Here is a 17,519-nt window from a genome sequence, read left to right as displayed (position 1 = left end):
CGTGATCATATTACGTACATTACGTATTGTCACATAATAATCAATATTATACTTTGCTACACACATTTACGGGAGTAACTTATCTAATTTCATTAATGTTTATTTTTAGGCTACCGTACTGGCCAATTGCTAAACATGCCAATGTTTACTAATTGGTCATACATGATTAGTTAGTTGACCTAATTCAAACGCCAGTTTATTGGTGCGCTTTTCACATGAGAATCTGTCATGCAAATGAGACAGGCAATTAGCATCTCATTTACGTCCCCTATCAATTAAAATCAATTTATCCAATGTTTTGTCTACCAAATATCGACATTAAAGATTTCCTACCTACTTAAAATTGTATTTATTTATTTATTTATGCACACAAAAATACAATACAAAAGAGAGCTTATATCTAAAATTTAGTGCAAAGGCACTGCTTATTTCTAAAGAAATTTCTTCCAGCAGACCTGAGATTGGAGAATGGTTAACTGATGGTAGTACAGCGTGCACTTTAAAATAATATATAACATGAATAATATTATAATACATAAACATAAATATATATCAATATATACATATAATGTAATAATATATACATATAATGTAATTGTAATGTTGATTACAGCTGTCGATGAATCGCAGGGGCGTATTAGCGATTGCTTCGATGCTAGCACGTCTTGGTTAGGTCTGCGTTCGATCGCGGTGTCAAAAGAGCTCATTTTAACAAGAGCATTGACGTTGTTTCACTGTTTTGCTTCAATTGCCAATCCTAAACGTACAGTCTACTTGGACGCTTTTGTCAATAAGAACGATGGCTGATCAAATTACCACCGTTTGGTTAGTTTTAAAAAGTAAGTATGCCGTGTAAGTAAGGAAAATAATATTTTTCACAAGGCGAAAACAATGAAGTGTCGAGCTTTTCAGTAATTTCAAGTTGAAAGTCAATTCGAATAGAGACCGCTTTGACAGGCACTGTTTCCGAGTACCGGTATTAGTATTGCGCAATCAATTACACGGCAATTTCGAAAACAAATTTCATGATCGCCGTGTGTTGGGTACTTGCTTAATGTGTTTACTGAGCGAGAATCCTTTTATTTTCAACCATTGTCTGTTCTATTCTTTCGTAGACACTATTGTCTAGTGACATAGATGGACATCAATAGACAATATGATGGCGTTGTGGAAATATGATCGTGGCATTCTTCTTTAGACATTGTCCTCATCAATAGTCACGTATATAGCTGAAAAGGGGTTGCGGTATTCTTCTTATCACTAATGGAAATTGGGATAGAACCGTTCAATGTCCGTGAAATGACATTATTGTGTTGTGAACGGAATGTTACAGCTACTACAAAAGTAGGGAAACTGTTGTGTACACAATGTAGATGCTGAGTAGCTTTCTTTCAAAAGGCTTTTCCGGAAAATTGTTACATCCTTCGTCGCATGTCGTGTTTATCTATACAACGAATGAAAGGGACGGTGTCTTTAGACTCAACCGAGTTTTCCCCGAGATTGCATGTAAACGAAAAATTATGAAAAGAGTTCGCAACTCCACTTTATTGAAAATTTAAGTTTTAAATGCCTGCAACGAGGGCATGACCCATTATATTTTTAACGAAGTTGTGGCTCCGGCCAGATGTGAAAATTACTTATTGAAATGTAAAAAAAAAAATTTGGTGCAGGAAAATATTTTTCTTAGATTTTAAAATTTTACTGATGCTGCCCATATACATTTGTATGTAACTAGGCACCGCTAAATCTTGTAAAAAATAGTCGAACCATCAAGGTAATTTTAAAACAGTTTATGTTTTAGCACCATACAGGGCAGGGCAGCGTAATCAATTCAAAAAGTTTACAAACAGCAGATACAACAAAATAGTCTCACATACCTACATATCGACTATGGCGTACAATTGTACTAGTCGCATACTATTCGCATTACGTCTTCACCTATTAGAGCAAACATCCGTCCCCCGCATATGTCGTCTGAGTGAACAGGGGCAAAGTCGTCGGCGGGCGGGCATGTCGCCGCCGAACGGAACTACGATTTTCCCGTTCACCAGAGCGACGAGATAAAGAAAGACACAGAAACTTCGGCCTAATTCACGTATTCAAAGAAATTGATTTATTATTCATAAAATGTTACTAGGTTCCTACGTATTGAGAACCTCTCAATGGCACCAGAAATAGAACATACAGGCACAAATAACATCAATCCCTAGGCGATAAGAATACGGCATGTGTCTTCGTACAAAATCTTCTCCTTCTACAAAATCGTAACTGAAAATGCCGATTGTGTGAGGTGGCCAAATCTTTCTTTGGGAATCTGTATTCTCTACAACAATAACATACCAGACCTTATCTTGAAACTCTTAGAACAAAAAACAGTTTAAAAAAGATATTAAACAAACGCTATTTAAATAAAAAGCATCCTAAACATTTTCAAAGTAAAAAGCTACTTATATTCCCTAAAATGTGTTCATCCTTAGAGCAAAGGATAAACTTAGCGTTGTCCAAGCTTGCTTCAACAAAGAGCCCTCGAGCTCCAAACGGTAGTTATTGGACAGACTTAAGATATTGTCGATAATATAAGCTCATAGGTACACGATTTTATGCGCATACCTAAACAGTTTGTAAATTTTGTGTTTTTATTTCAAATATCCACCTGGTTGCCTGAGTTGTACAACGACAAAGGTAATTGTTACGTTATTAATATTCTTCATTTTAAATTTTATTCTATATATTCTATAATTATAATTATTCAAAAATGTTAAGGGCTTCTGCATAAATAAATATTACGCAAGGGTTAGAGGAAGCATATTATATGGAATACTTTGGAGAGTACGATTTTATTTTATTTTAATTTATGTCAATTACAAAGATAAAATACTATTGGAGCCTGAAGTGAGACGCTAGCTACTAACGAGCAGACCCTAGTAATGAGATTTTAACTTAATGAGGTTGTGAGGCGTAGATGCGAGTTGCTCCGCAAGAGAAACTGCTTTTCAACCCATATCAAGCTAACAATACGAAAATAATTTATTCAAAAGCGTTCAACACAAAACAGCAACAGTAATGTAAACTCGTTGCATTTAAATTTGTATGCATGAACCCATATTTTCCCCTTTTACTACGGAAATATCGAATTTCAGCAAACTGAATACCGACCGACACGGGGCGTAAAAAGCGTAGATGACATACATAATGTGCATTTCCTTTCAAGCTTACGAGCACGTTTCGTACATATAAATATAATTCCAATGGCTTCTATCAGTTCCATAGTTAAATACGTCGTAAGTATAAATAACAGTAGTACCTAACCTACCTATTAGATTTTTATTTACAACCGGATAAAATATAGGTTTTTCACATTGTAGTCTTCATAAAAAAATGAAAACTAGTAAAGTACATGATGAAAGTGAACCAGGAATTTCAATTTTAATGAAGTTTAACTTGATTAATATTAATTACCTATTATTATTATAAATTAATTTATGTTTTTTTGTCACATTTTAGTGTTAGGTAAATAATAAAGAAAGAACATTAAAGGATATTTCAATGGGAATTATGAAATTTCTCTATTGTTTTATAGATCTAAATTACTATGATTCATAAGGTTTGCAGGTCAATGGCAAAAAATATGTTATATATAAAATTCTCGTGTCACAATGTTAGTAACCGTACTCCTCCGAAACGGCCTTACCGATTGTCACCAAATTTTATATGCATATTCAGTAGGTCTGAGAATCGGCTACTATCTATTTTTCATACACCTAAATGATAAGGGTGGTTCACCCTCAACATTTTTTTATTTATATGGCAACACAACGTTTGCCGGGTCAGCTAGCAGCTTTATAAAAGAACACGAGAATAAGAGAATAAAAGGCTTTTCCTATAAAATTCTAGTTCAACAAAGAGTAAAGTGGAAAATTCGACCAATTTTTCGGACAATGCAGCGGCAGTCGCGTTGAGCCTCCACAAATATTTGGAACCGTTTTCATGCATTCTACAAAATATTTATACTAAACTCATTTTACGTTAGATGCGCATTACAAACTGCGACGAACGTAGATTAACTTGTATCTGGTTGAAAAAAATTAAATACAATGCGGATAATATATCGGGGCGTCCATTAATTACATCTACTGTTACGATATAAAAATATTAAGCAAGTTATCTTTATTCCTTTTAGAATCAATCCATTGTATTTACTCTAGAAACTCAAATTTTGAATAATCACACATAAGATTAGGGTATGGGAGACGGTATAGTATAGGGAGGGCGTTGAGCCAAATCTCACGACACCTCACCATTAGGAAAATCGCTAAACACTTCTCATATAATTATTAATATCTCCTATACGTGTTAATGGTCAACAGTTATTCGACTTTAAAGATCTGTGTCCGCGCGCGGAGGTAAAAAAAACCGCCACGTGAGCCCCAGCTTTAAAAATTTAAAAGAAACCTTGAAATATATCGCTAATATTAAGTCCACGACCGAAATGCTCACGAAACTATAATTACAACTCTTTGCGAATTTATTCAAAAATGCTACTCATTCAAATATCGTCTTATACGTTATAAAACACCAACTGAAACGAAGCGTAATCATTATATTTATGTATGTCACAACCTTGATTCAGATATATTGCTGACAGTGTAGATAACTGTCCTCAATGTATATAATAATTATAGTTTAAAAACTAAAATCGCACAAGGAAAATCATAAATCCCGATTCCTGACGATCGTGATGAGGAGTATGGGATAAAATGATTAAAATCGTGTATTGTCATCGGTTCTTGATAATTGTTCAAAACTTTAAATTAATCGGACCGTTCAAAGTGGGCAAAAATCTAATTCAAAGATTCCGTTACATACATACATACAACCCAAGCAAATAAAATCGTGGTAAAAATAAAACTAGAAATATCCAACGTAGCAGAAATGTCGTTCAATAAGGTGGCAGTAAAGACCGCACCTGCCCCGGGCTGCTCGCCGTCGCTGATGAGGCATGGGTAATTTATTCTACTTTTAGAACTGAGCATTTTATGAAATCTATACCATTTATGAAAGTTATAAATAGAAATTCAATCATTCTTGATTGAAGTTCCATATCTTACTAGTTGTAGTGAGAGGTTACACTCCTTCACATAAGAGTAAGAAATCTCCTTCAACATTTTCAACACGGAAAGTCGCTTTCATATAGCATGAGTACTCTATACGAGTACACTATAAACTCTTCTTCAGTCTTTTAAAGATATTAGAGTGAATCAATTGAAGGAACGAAGTGATATTAACTTAGTCTTGCCTTCAATATATCAATAATGTTGAATTTACTAATCGAATGCGAATAAGCTTCGTAATCTACTTCACGGTGCTACCCTGTTTGACGACTTACGTGATATAGTGGTCGCATTTTCGGAGCATATTCCATTTCGGATTTGGTCAAACAGATATTCGAATTTTCAATCTAACTACATATGTTCCGCCTTTGGGTATCTGTGTATTTAGTTAGAGCGTAACTTTGGCGTGGAGCTCTTTTTAGTGTTCCATACCCAAACGGTAACGGAAAACTATTATTAAGCCTCCGCTATCTGTCCGTCTGTCAGAGAGCTCTATCTCTTCAACCATAATAGTCACTTGAAATGTTTATAGAGTATGTATGGTAATGGCCTCTAGAACAACAAATACTAAAAATAAAAAGCCTTCAAAAGGGGGTCGCCATCCATACCCGCGACTTTTGAGCTTTATCTATAAAACCGCGTTATAGGAACAGTTAATTTTTTTTCAACTTGCTTCTATGGTATCATGATAACAAATTATATAATATATAAATTATATAAAATTATATAATATATACAAATAAAGTTATTGTTATATAAAAATTATATAACAATAACTTTATTTAAACGTAAAACAACTATTATACCCGATGATTCGAGCAACTGGGACGTTTAAAAGATTAAATGTCAATAAAACGTCCAATAAATTAAGTAGCAGTCAATACGTTGATGTCTGAGCGAATTTTACTGCCGGCGCCATAAACTAAATGAAGTTTGAACAGTTGCATGTCACTGTAAAACGCAATATATGTTGCAACATATTAACGTGAAAAGGAAGAAACAAACGTGTATTTACGTAACACGAGTGCATATACCTACCTCGATGACGTCATGTAGGGATGGCGATTCTTTCCGAAAAAGATCGGTTCTTAAATCAATTCAAATCGTGATAAATCGATTCACAAATAAATCGAGGCCTAAAGAATCGATTCTCCAAAAATCGATCCTTCGATCTATTCTGGGGCAAAGTTAGCGAAAAAAGTTCGCCAGGATCGAAATCTGAAAGAAGTATCCGTCAGCAAAAAAAGTCTATAACATTTGTTAATATTTAATCAACTTAGAAATAATCCAATTTCGATTATCTAGGATGACATCGATTCACTGAATCGATCCATTACTGAAGATCGAGTAAAATAATCGTCCAAAAAATTAATTCTTCGAATAATAAAGCTCAGATCGCCATCCCTAACGTCATAGAATATAATCGTAGCAGACTGTTTGGCGTGGACGTCCTCGTCCACACTCGGCAATCAAATTATTAACTACCAGCTCTGAATACTATCCATTTGTGTTGAAAGCGCAATAGGAGAGAGATGAGAAATTGCTTTCCAGACTTTGACCTACTAACCAAATGGATTACTAATCCGCGGCTGAATCTACTGCGAACAGCTTACTGTCTTAAGATTAATTAAAACCATTTTCATATTAAATTTACTTCACTAATGAGTCACAACGGATAACAGATTTATATTTACATATGTTCTAACTAGAAATATAACTTTCAGTATCTATTATCGTCTTAATGGTACCATAATGCTGCACTATGTTTGGGTTTATATCTTTTTATATATAATATAGGAGTCCACGTGGTGGTAAGTGGCTACTGTCGCATATGGATATCCGTTATAAACCCCAGATAGGATTAGATATTCCTACCTAAGGTTGGCGACAGACGCGCTGCTACCCCTGAGGACTAAGCTGGAATGCCTCGGAAAAGTCGACTCCCTTACCTCACCCTTCGAACCAGAGCACACCAGCGTTTAACAGTGCTATTGTTAGGCAGAAAAAGGTGTGGCGGTGGTGCCGCCGGAGTCGAACCAGGGTTCTACCACCTTGATAACTATAGTCTCATTCATAATTAGGCGTCCAAAATGTAAACAAAGAAATGTCATTGTCAAAATACGATTACAGGTATTGCAAACCCTAACAAATTAATAAGAAACGAAAACTTTCACAAACTCAACAAAAACAAAAACTTAATAACTGCACGCAATTAAAAAAAACGCCCTATGAAAACTATAAAACATTCGAGTTCGACCACGATTACGAAAATGAATAATATCAACTACGAAACTTAAAAATGGCGGCACAAAAATGTTTTAGATCCCCATTGTGTTACCATTAACACAATTTAATTTTCCACCATAAATCTTGGTTTTTATTATTATTAGTGTATGAAATGAAATTGAATTAATATAAATATTGCAAAATGTAAATTGGTTTTCATTTATTTAGATTATTATTTTATTAGCGTTGTATTAATTTAATATCGTCAAAAATAAGAAACTATCATTTGAAACCTATTTTCTTGATAGGTCAACACCTTTGTTTACATTTTGGCCACATAATTATGAATCGGACTATAGTGTAGATTCTGTTTGTACAGTTTGACCCAAAAAGGGATGGCAACCGGGGCGGCAGTCCCGGGGCCTCCACGAAAGAGGGGCCCCCACAATAGAAACGTCGGATTTTTTTTAATTCCGACTAGTAAACACTAGTAAAAAAAAATATCTTTTCCTTTGATATTTTTTTCGCTGTTTTATCTTTATCTACAGTACTTTGTACAAACATGAATACTAGAAGAATCTATCTGCGTTTCACAATAAAATATTTATTGAAAAACTCAACTGAAAAAATTGTTAATTTTATTCGGAAAATAATTTGGGGCCAGGGGGCCTCCACTCCTTTGTTGCCCCAAGGCCTCTAGACCTCTAAATCCGGCCCTGCATTAATGCTCAGGCGTGAAACTAAATTGGTGTTTCGAATATTGGCAGTGAAGGCTATTAGGTCCTAATACGATTCAATGGAAAGTACATTACGCATGTCTATTGAAAATAAATTACCGTGAAAGCACCATGTTAGGATAGTGCACGATAATTATAATCTTATATCAATCAAAACATGTCTTAAACATAATATTGAATAATATTAAAGTACCCTACAAAAATGCCTGTTTTGGTATTTGCCTATATATTTCCAAACAGTGCCCCTAGCGGATTGTATCAGAACTGATTGGAAATATGAAATGGGAAATACGTAAACAAAAACAATCATTTTTATCAAAACGTAAAACTCATTAGGGTACTGAATGGACGTTTGAGTAAGAGACGCCTCTAATATATTGACTTCCACTTTAGTCCTACCTATAAAAATCATATCTGTGCTGTTGCGTTTTGTTTTAAAGTAAAGGGTGTTGAAGTATAGAAAGTAATCTTCCTCAGATAAGTCTTTTGATTAAATTGTTTTACTTAACATTCAAAAAGTCTGACTTCGACAACTCCTATCCCGCTGGGCAGAGTCCACTCCTCACAACTCGAGATAGCACGTTCTACTATTAATTAAATATCCAATAAATGTTCATATAACAATACAGTATACAGTATACACATTTTATTCCTTTAAAATGGTCCCGTAATGAAGCAACCCAATTAAAACTTTACAAACAACGTTGTTTTCAATAGAGTATCTACACCGTAGTATATAATTATTGGGCTCTAGTTGAAACGTGACACGAGTGCTCTAATTTGAAACAGAAGTTATGCACGACGAAGATATACTCGTAATTGAGACTGTTTTACATTTCAGCTTTTGATATACCATGTGCCAAAATTTCTGTTCATTAAATTAATATTAAATTAGCAACAAGTACTCATGATATGGTAGGTATGCACAGCAGTGATAGCCTAGTGGTAGAAACGGCCTTTCAATAGCTTCAATATATCAGCATTTTAATAATCGTTCAGTATCTCTCTATGTATTTTCAAAGTTAATGTTTGATTTACACATTATTTATCATATGTTATAACGCTAAAGTAAAACATCATTAAAAGTCCAACACGCTTTAATTCTATAATAATAAAATAGTTCGCAAACGTGTGTGAATTCTACCAATTCACACACATTCACTTGGCCATCACGGTGGACTATGGCCTATAACCCCCTCACTATGAGAGAAGAGACATGTCCAGCAGTGGGATAGTAATGGTTAGACGACGACGCCTAATGAGATGTGTTTTTATTTGCTGATTACGATTCAAACCGGGTCGAGGTCGAGTTGAAATTGTGGTAGCAGGAAAAAACTACTGAGAGAAACTAATGCTTGATTAATCCAGCTGGCCTTTTTGAGAACTGTATTACGACATTACGCTGTCCTCATGCACCGAGCTTTGCGTTACGTGAAGATTATTTCGCACTAATGAGTTTTTGGAAATGTGTTTTTTTAACGAACTTGCATTCACCTGGTGGTAAGTGGTCATTGCCGCTCATGGCCATATGTAACCAATCTCATACACCAGTTGGTAACTACTTTTCTCTCTACTTTCCAACGGTACCTCGTTGGTCTAACCATTCTAATCCTATCTCAATCTTTGATACAAAGTCTAACACTGACACAGGTTTGTGGTATTGTGTGATCGGAATTTGCCTTTGTAGTTGTGTATCCTTTAGATAGGATCGACGCATAAACATAAATGTATGGTACACGCTCCTATATACGGTTTCTGTACATGTTATCCAGGTGTTGCAAACATTTTTGATAGTATATAAATGTTTGCATTGCGGAGTATTACTCTTAAAGGTGGTAAAGTAGAATCCTTTGTGGTTCGACTCCGGCTCCGACGACTCCGTATCTGTGGCAGACCTCAGGTAGGAACATCGAATCCTATTTGGGTTTGATTACAGATGTCCATGGGCGGCAGTAGCCACTTACACTTACCAGGTGGACTGCATGCTCGTCTGGTACTCCTAAATTATAAAAAAGCGTAGGGAGATTTAGTCAACTATTCTTTCACTGTATAAACCTACATGTTCGACAAGAAGTTGTCTGTTACTTATATGTAAGCGTTATCTAATTCACAAAGAGCTGTAAACAAAGAGAATGTATTTTGAGAGTTAAGCGCCGTCGAGAGTCAAGACGGACGGCACTGTCAGCTTCTGTGCACACAAGCATCGCTACATTAAGAAAACATATTCCATTATATTTATAGTCAGTTTAGCTTGTTTCAGCTTACGTCAACTCTCAACTAAGTGTGTGTTTTGTATGAATATTCACAGTACAGTCCCATCTAGATAAAAGTATCGTCGAAATCGTGTCAGCAAATTAAATATAACAGATAGACCAATATAAAATTTGAATCATACACTGACACCGGTTACTAATATTTGATCGATTGTTAAATGTCAACCTTTGGGAGGTAAAACGTAGAATAGAATAAATATACAACGTATGATTAAGAAAATCATCAATATATCATCAAAACTTACTGCGGCTGCGGCCCATACACATCTGTAATCAATCCTACATAATATGAGATCCTGCCTGAAGTCAGCATCAGATGCGCTGACTTCTGAGATCTATGCTGGAATGTCTCTGAAAAGTATGTCACGCTTTTTTTTGTTAACGAGGAGGGAAACCTTCAAAAGGTACCCGTTGCCGTGTGAGCGACACAGGGTTATGTGGGACTAAAACCTCTCCGATGGCCGTCCTCGGCGCTGCGTAGAGGACTTCGGGATCTCCAACGGAACGCAACCGGAGTCCTCTTAGCGCAGTGCCCCGTCGGGTTCCACCCAGGTGAGCTTGACGCTCGCCACACCGTCTGGTGTGCACGACGGTATGCGACCACACATACCGCCGTCCTTCCCGGGGTCGCTGGCCGGGCGGTTTGAGCTCCCACTCTTGCCGTCCGCAACCCCGGAAGCCCCCTTTTAGTCGCCTCTTCTGGTCCCGGAACTACAGGGACAAAGTGTCGCTTACAACCAAACCAACCCTTCAAACCAGAACACACCAGTGCCTAACACTGCTGTTATTACGCAGATCCTATATCTGTAGGTAGTGCCGTCGGATTCCAACCACAGAGGGATTTACCACTTTAAAAAAACCTTATACTGCCAACATAGAACATACAATTCCTTAAAGATACTACGTCATCCTTGTTAGATACGCGAAGAAAACAAAGAAGTATTATTGCATAACGTACTACGTAGAAACAAAGCTTGTGACAAGTTTGTTTTTATCATACAAAGATCTTTTATAACTCTCATCTCGCTACTATAAAATGAATCGTCTTCTTGCGTTAAATTTTTGAAGTACTATCTACAAAAATATGATTTATGTTTAAGTATAATATATATGGTTATAACATTTTCTTAAAACACCTACATCGACCGATGGTACCTATACAATAACAGTACCTTCTTCAAAGAGCAACTATATATATTATAGCATAACTATTCTCTCATAGATAATTGACAATAGACTTGCCAATAGAATTGCCGTCTTTTACTCTAAATTGAATTATTACACTAATAACTGAAAATTTATTATAATTTTATTTTGAGGCGATTCATTATGATTAATTGTACAATCTTCTACTACTGTAATATTAAACTCTTTGTCATTAAAAATATTTTATAGTTTTTAGTGTCGATAAGCAATAAACATGTGTTCTTTTTTAGTTTTTTTAAACTATTATTTATTATATTCGTTTCCTACTACAAAATTCAACGTGACATTTGCTATGAACGACGTCAGCGGATGGTCGCGTGATGAGTGCCTTGAACGCGAAGCGACATTCAATTTTCATTTTACAACTGAAAATCGATATAAAATGTCCTTCACCCTGAAATCTGATTCTTGTCTTGTAATAAGTTAATGTAGCCATGTAGTTACGTAGTGTGTACTCAGTGAAGTTAGCCACAGAGGCGTTTCTATCCCTGAAAAGTAAGCTCGATAGCCTCGAAGCCAAAACACAGCAGCGCTTAACCCTGCTTTCATTAGGTAGAAAGAAGTGCGGCGGTAGGGTCTCCGGAGTCGAACTTTAAAATATTTTACCACCGGAATGGCTGTAGATGCAACCTGCAGTCTATTAACTAAATACGTATATATGTGGCTATATATGTGGCGTATAAATACGTATATAGGTGCCAAAAAATTGCAAGTTGACGATAACAACTAAATCAGTTTCCACATGTATACATTTCTGTCATCATTGCGGACACATTTCGTTTGCAATAAATAGCAAAAATGTCTCAGAATACCACCAAGACTTCTGCGGCATGTCTTCCAGTTGGGTTCTTTAATAACTTTTTAATAATTTAATACTAGCGCGTGGTGACAGAAACAAATTTTATTACTGCAGACCCGTCGCGTTCTTTTTCAATATTCAGTGAACATTATGAGACGTAGTCAGTGACGCTACGAAAGTAAAACTTTAAAGAGTGAATTGAAATGAAAACATTGTGATGAATTTATTATTGAATTTTTGCATAAAACATCGAAGTACACAACAAACCTACCTTGCAATTAATCGTAGATCGCTAAATGATTCATTTTTACAGTTATAACAAACTTGTTCGAAATATAATTTTGTATTTAAAATATTTCAAATATATTGCAAAACAAGTATGACAAAGTTTTCCTTGTTCTGAATAATCTATTAAATTTTAATGAATAGCATAAACACGCGTTTTAAACTATGTTATAATATGTTATGCAAAGATTTACAGCTATATATGTAGGAAGTATCCGTGTCGTCGGCTCGCCGCACAATAAAAACATCTATAAAATCATGTTCTGCAGCGTCAAAGTTTTTTAGATTTAAGTACCTAAAATCGTGATACAAAAGCTTTAAAAAATACAACCGACTTCTGTGTCACAACAAAGTAAAATATAATTGAAATAAATGTTGGTTTAGTACATAGTTGTGAAGTCGGTGCTTAATATTTGTCGTTGGATAACGGCGTAAACAGCGTGTCCAATATGAGCGCCGTCTTCAGAAATATGTACTAATCGCGAACAAACGTAAAAACATATATACGGTCGAATTGAGAAACCTACACCTTTTTTAAAGTCGGTTAAAAACATATAAAACAAAAAATAAGTTGAAGACAAAACTGAATAAAGTGCACTTACAGTTGAGCCCAAGGTCGTGGTAGGTGAAGATGGCTGGCTTGGAGCGGTCGCCCTGGACGGCGACGACGATGTCGCCGCGGTCGGTGCGCACGCGCACCTCCGTGCAGTTGCTGTCGCCGCTGAAGCGCCGCGCCGACGGGAACTGAAGCTGGATGTTCTTCAACTCGATGTCGTCCATGCTGTCAATAGGCAACAAGCTGTTGGGATAAATATTCATTATTCTAACGATATTTTTTTAATACATACTCATAGATTAGCAAAGATACTTCGCCGCCTTGAAATTGAATGAAGCCAAAAACGGCTTATTAGTAAGTTCTTTTATATCACGGCGTGCGTAAATTGACGTTTTACGCACGCTTCGCGTGCGCAAAACCCCCATTTCCGACCCCGTAATATAAAATTTTATACAACACGCGGACGAAAAATGTTTTTCTGACTCGTGTGATTGCAGTCCTCGCCTGCGGCTCGGCCTGCAAACTCACACTTGTCAGAAAAAAATTTTTCGTCCTCGTATTGTAATGTACTATTTTTGAATTCTTGACAAATAAAAACATTTTTAGAGAAAATTTACGAATAAATAACTAATACTGCGTAGTTTACATAATACATAAATAATTATTTCAAATATTTTAGGGACATTTTAGCACGGAGACGTGGCAAAACTTTTTACGCAACTATTTCAATTCTCAAAACTGGGTTCATTTTCTTGTTAGGAGCGAGTAATCTTTACTAATCTATATACATACTACAATTATTCTGATTAAAGACTGAGCTCGAAGTAATCTAAGTAAATACTGCTAATCTACAGTTGTAACTAATTATTAAGAAGCAATAATTAGCAATGGACTAATGTAATACATGTCATGTAAATTAATAAAAGGAAAAATAATTTTCTTTAAACGACAATTTAATCTGGCACCACGAGCGGTCATTTACGTCGACGGATATATAGGATATCTCGGTATATCGAAGATTCTTTCGCTCTTGCTTTGTTCTTCGTCCTTTATATAGATGCGCGCGTTTTATATTGAATACTACTATTCCACGACCCGCTTTAAATTTCATAGCGAACAATATGAGGCGAAGATCTATAACCCTATAACCACATTCGATATGAAGCCTTCGTTCACAATTATTTTCTACGATTGTATTACTCCATTAATACTTCTTTTTCCGAGATATTAATGTTTTGTTCCTTGTAAAGGTATACTACTTTATTCTTTTAACTACAATCGTGGCACACGTCAAAGTTTCTAGCGTGTTTTCGCCAAAGCCCTTTATAAAGTTTGTACAAACAGTTTCACTGTTTAAAGCAAAATCTGCTTCTGCTTCTCAGTAGAGATTATTTCTCTATTAAATAAACGTAAGACCTGCTACACCATTTACCTGCTATACAAGTTTAATTAATTGTTAAAAAACTACATGTAAGTCAAGGTTTACTTTGAAGGTAAGAAATTAACAATTTACGAGTATAAAATAAACGTTACCCATAGAAAACTATATCAAACTAGCTAACCCGAGTTCGTAAACTGTCAAATGGTAAGGCCATCATAGATAATGTGGGTAGTAATTATAATAATTACGAGTAAAGTTTATACGCGGTTGGTGTATTGTTATATCCCTCAAGCTACTTGTATGGCAATTATCCGTGTACCTAGTGGTCATGTGCTATTAATGTGTTAAATAAAGTTATAAACCGTATTACAGATAATTGGCCAAACGCGAGTCAAACTCGCACACGGAGGGTTCCGTACCACCTAATTTTCATTTCTATTTTTTTTTATAATATAAGAGTAGCAGACGAGCATGCAGTCCACCTGATTGTAAGTGGCTACTGCCGCCCATGGACATCTGCAATAAACCCCAGATAGGATTAGATATTCCTACCTGAGGTCGGCCACAGATGCGCCGCTACCCCTGAGGACTAAGCTGGAATGCCTCGGAAGTCTTTCTCCCTTACCACAACCTTCAAACCGGAACACAGCAGCACCTAACACTGCAGTTATTAGGTAGAAATAGGTGTGGCGGTGGTGCCGCCGGAGTCGAACCACAAAGGGTTCTACCACCTTCAACCTTTTACTATATTAACATATAGTAAAAGGTTGAAGGTGGTAGAATGATAACTCATAGCAGCTATAAAAGCTTGTGAAAATTTGATCTGTCTACATATTACGGTTCAATAGATAAAGCAAAAAACGCCGACAAAAATCAGTTTCTTGTATGGCGACCGCCATTTATTTTTAAACGTTTTTTACTTGTTACGTTTCAGTACTTGTTATCATAGTGTTATAGCGGCCACCGTTATATATACTCTGTAAAATTACCCTTTGAGTACGAATCCCTAAAAAATAGGGTTATATATATATATTTACGGGTTAAGAAAACATTGTTTTAGCAAGTAAAAACGAGTTCCCGCAAGTTCAACGGCAACAATGAGGCGACAGGTGTCTCTGTAATAAATTTTCCAATTTGAGAGTTAGCAGACAGCTACTGCTGCGTTTATGACGTAAATTTATTGGAACAATTCTAGACGAACGCGAAATGCTGTTTCCTTGTTATAATTGTCCGAGATTCATAAATCAGACGCTCAAGTTATAGAACGATTTGTGAATTGTAAAGTTTTTTTACATAAAATAAATGACAAATATTAAATATAGGAGTAGCAGACGAGCATGCAGTACACCTCATGGTAAGTAGCTACTGTCGCTTGTGGGCAACTGTAATCAACCCCAGATAAGATTAGATTTTATCTGAGGTCGGCCACAGATGCTCTACTACCCCCGAGGACTAAGCTGGAATGTCTCGGAAAAGTTAATCTGCCTTATCCTTATCTCTACAAACCAAGACACACCAGCGCTTAGCACTACGATTATTAGGTAGAAAGAAGCTTAGCATTGGTACCGCTGGAGTGGAACCACAGAGAACTCTATCACCTTCCACACATAGAAACGTACACTTTTGCAATTCTACTTTTTTCGGATAATCATAAAATAGCTAACGAGAAAAACTCAAATGTAGTCCAGCGTACCTAGCGACAGCTTTTTATCTCGGAAACAGAATTTATTCCAAGGTAAAATGGTCCCGGCAAAAGAATTACGCTTTAAAATGAAGTAAAAATTTATGAAGATTCGCAACCTTATTTAAGGTATGTAACAAAGTACAAACCTTGAAAATATAGTATTTATACATATATTGTATTATACATATTAAAAATATATTATTTATACAATATTTTTGAAAGTGTGAATGTAATAAAAGGAGATAAATATTTATAGTCCTTAGAGTATTTCAAGAGGATGAGCGGCCATCCCAATCCCGCGATACTCTTAAGAACTTACATTAAAATCACAGAAACGAGGCGGATCTGTAATTTAAATCTAAGTTTCTTATTGCGGCGGTTTGGAATCGTTGACTGTAATACAACGATCTGAATTGTAATTTATATTAGTTGAAGGTGGTAGAACCCTTTGTGGTTCGACTCCGGCGGCACCACCGCCACACCTATTTCTACCTAATAACAGCAGTGTTAGGCGCTGCTGTGTTCCGGTTTGAAGAGTGTGGTAAGGGAGACAGACTTTTCCGAGGCGTTCCAGCTTAGTCCTCAGGGGTAGCGGTGCATCTGTGGCCGACCTCAGGTAGGAATTTCTAATCCTATCTGGGGTTGATTACAGATGTCCATGGGACGGAGGGCGGCAGTAGCCACTTACCATCAGATGGACTGCATGCTCGTCTGCTAGTCTTATATTATAAAAAAAAAAAAAAAAAAACAAGTAGAAAAAATATTATTAAGAGAGTAAATTAATGTATTTAGCGTATATAATACCTATTTTTATTTCTGGAGCGTAATGATACCTATGTCTCATTCTTTGGCGCGCCCTATACCCAAACGGCTTGACGGATTTTAACTTATAAGGTATCGTTCGATTCGTCTAGATTGTGGGAGTGTCGTAGGCATTACAACCCTTTTCAGTTTCTTATTTTTAAACGATCAGGCTATTGTTTTAATAATATGCAATAGTAGTTCTAACAAGATAGTGTAGTACGCAAACATAAAATAGTTGTCTTAAATCGTCTATTAGTCTGCGAAACCTTAAAATGGCGCTAAAGATGTGATCCGATATAGAGATTTTATCCGACGAAAGAAAGAAATACGAAACAAAGCCCAGCGTAGCCTTACATAACCTTACCTACCGGACAAACTTTACGTCGATAAGATATTGTATCTGTTCACGAATGTAGCCCTGGCAGTGGATCGATCGCCGTGTCGACGTTATTTGATT

General features: G+C 36.0%; 1 protein-coding gene across 11 annotated transcripts in view; it reads right to left on the bottom strand.

The window, feature by feature from the left end:
- Positions 1-17,519, bottom strand: part of MESK2 (misexpression suppressor of KSR 2) — an 87,341-nt gene that overhangs the window by 54,817 nt on the left and 15,005 nt on the right. For 7 of the 11 annotated variants that reach the window (XM_073074637.1, XM_073074634.1, XM_073074633.1 and 4 more), the window contains one exon: positions 13,240-13,436. In XM_073074637.1, the coding sequence (XP_072930738.1) occupies positions 13,240-13,436 (197 nt within the window). Of the gene's footprint in view, positions 1-13,239; positions 13,439-17,519 lie in introns of all 11 variants that reach the window. The other 4 variants (XM_073074635.1, XM_073074641.1, XM_073074643.1 and 1 more) reach the window with 2 other exon arrangements.

Source organism: Epargyreus clarus, unplaced genomic scaffold (genome assembly GCF_041222505.1).
Source record: "Epargyreus clarus isolate Ecla_fem2 unplaced genomic scaffold, WU_Ecla_fem_2.2 ptg000007l, whole genome shotgun sequence".
NCBI classification, from domain to species: Eukaryota; Metazoa; Arthropoda; class Insecta; order Lepidoptera; family Hesperiidae; genus Epargyreus; species Epargyreus clarus.
Note: the sequence above shows the minus strand (reverse complement) of the source record. Positions and strands in the feature narration are given on the sequence as shown.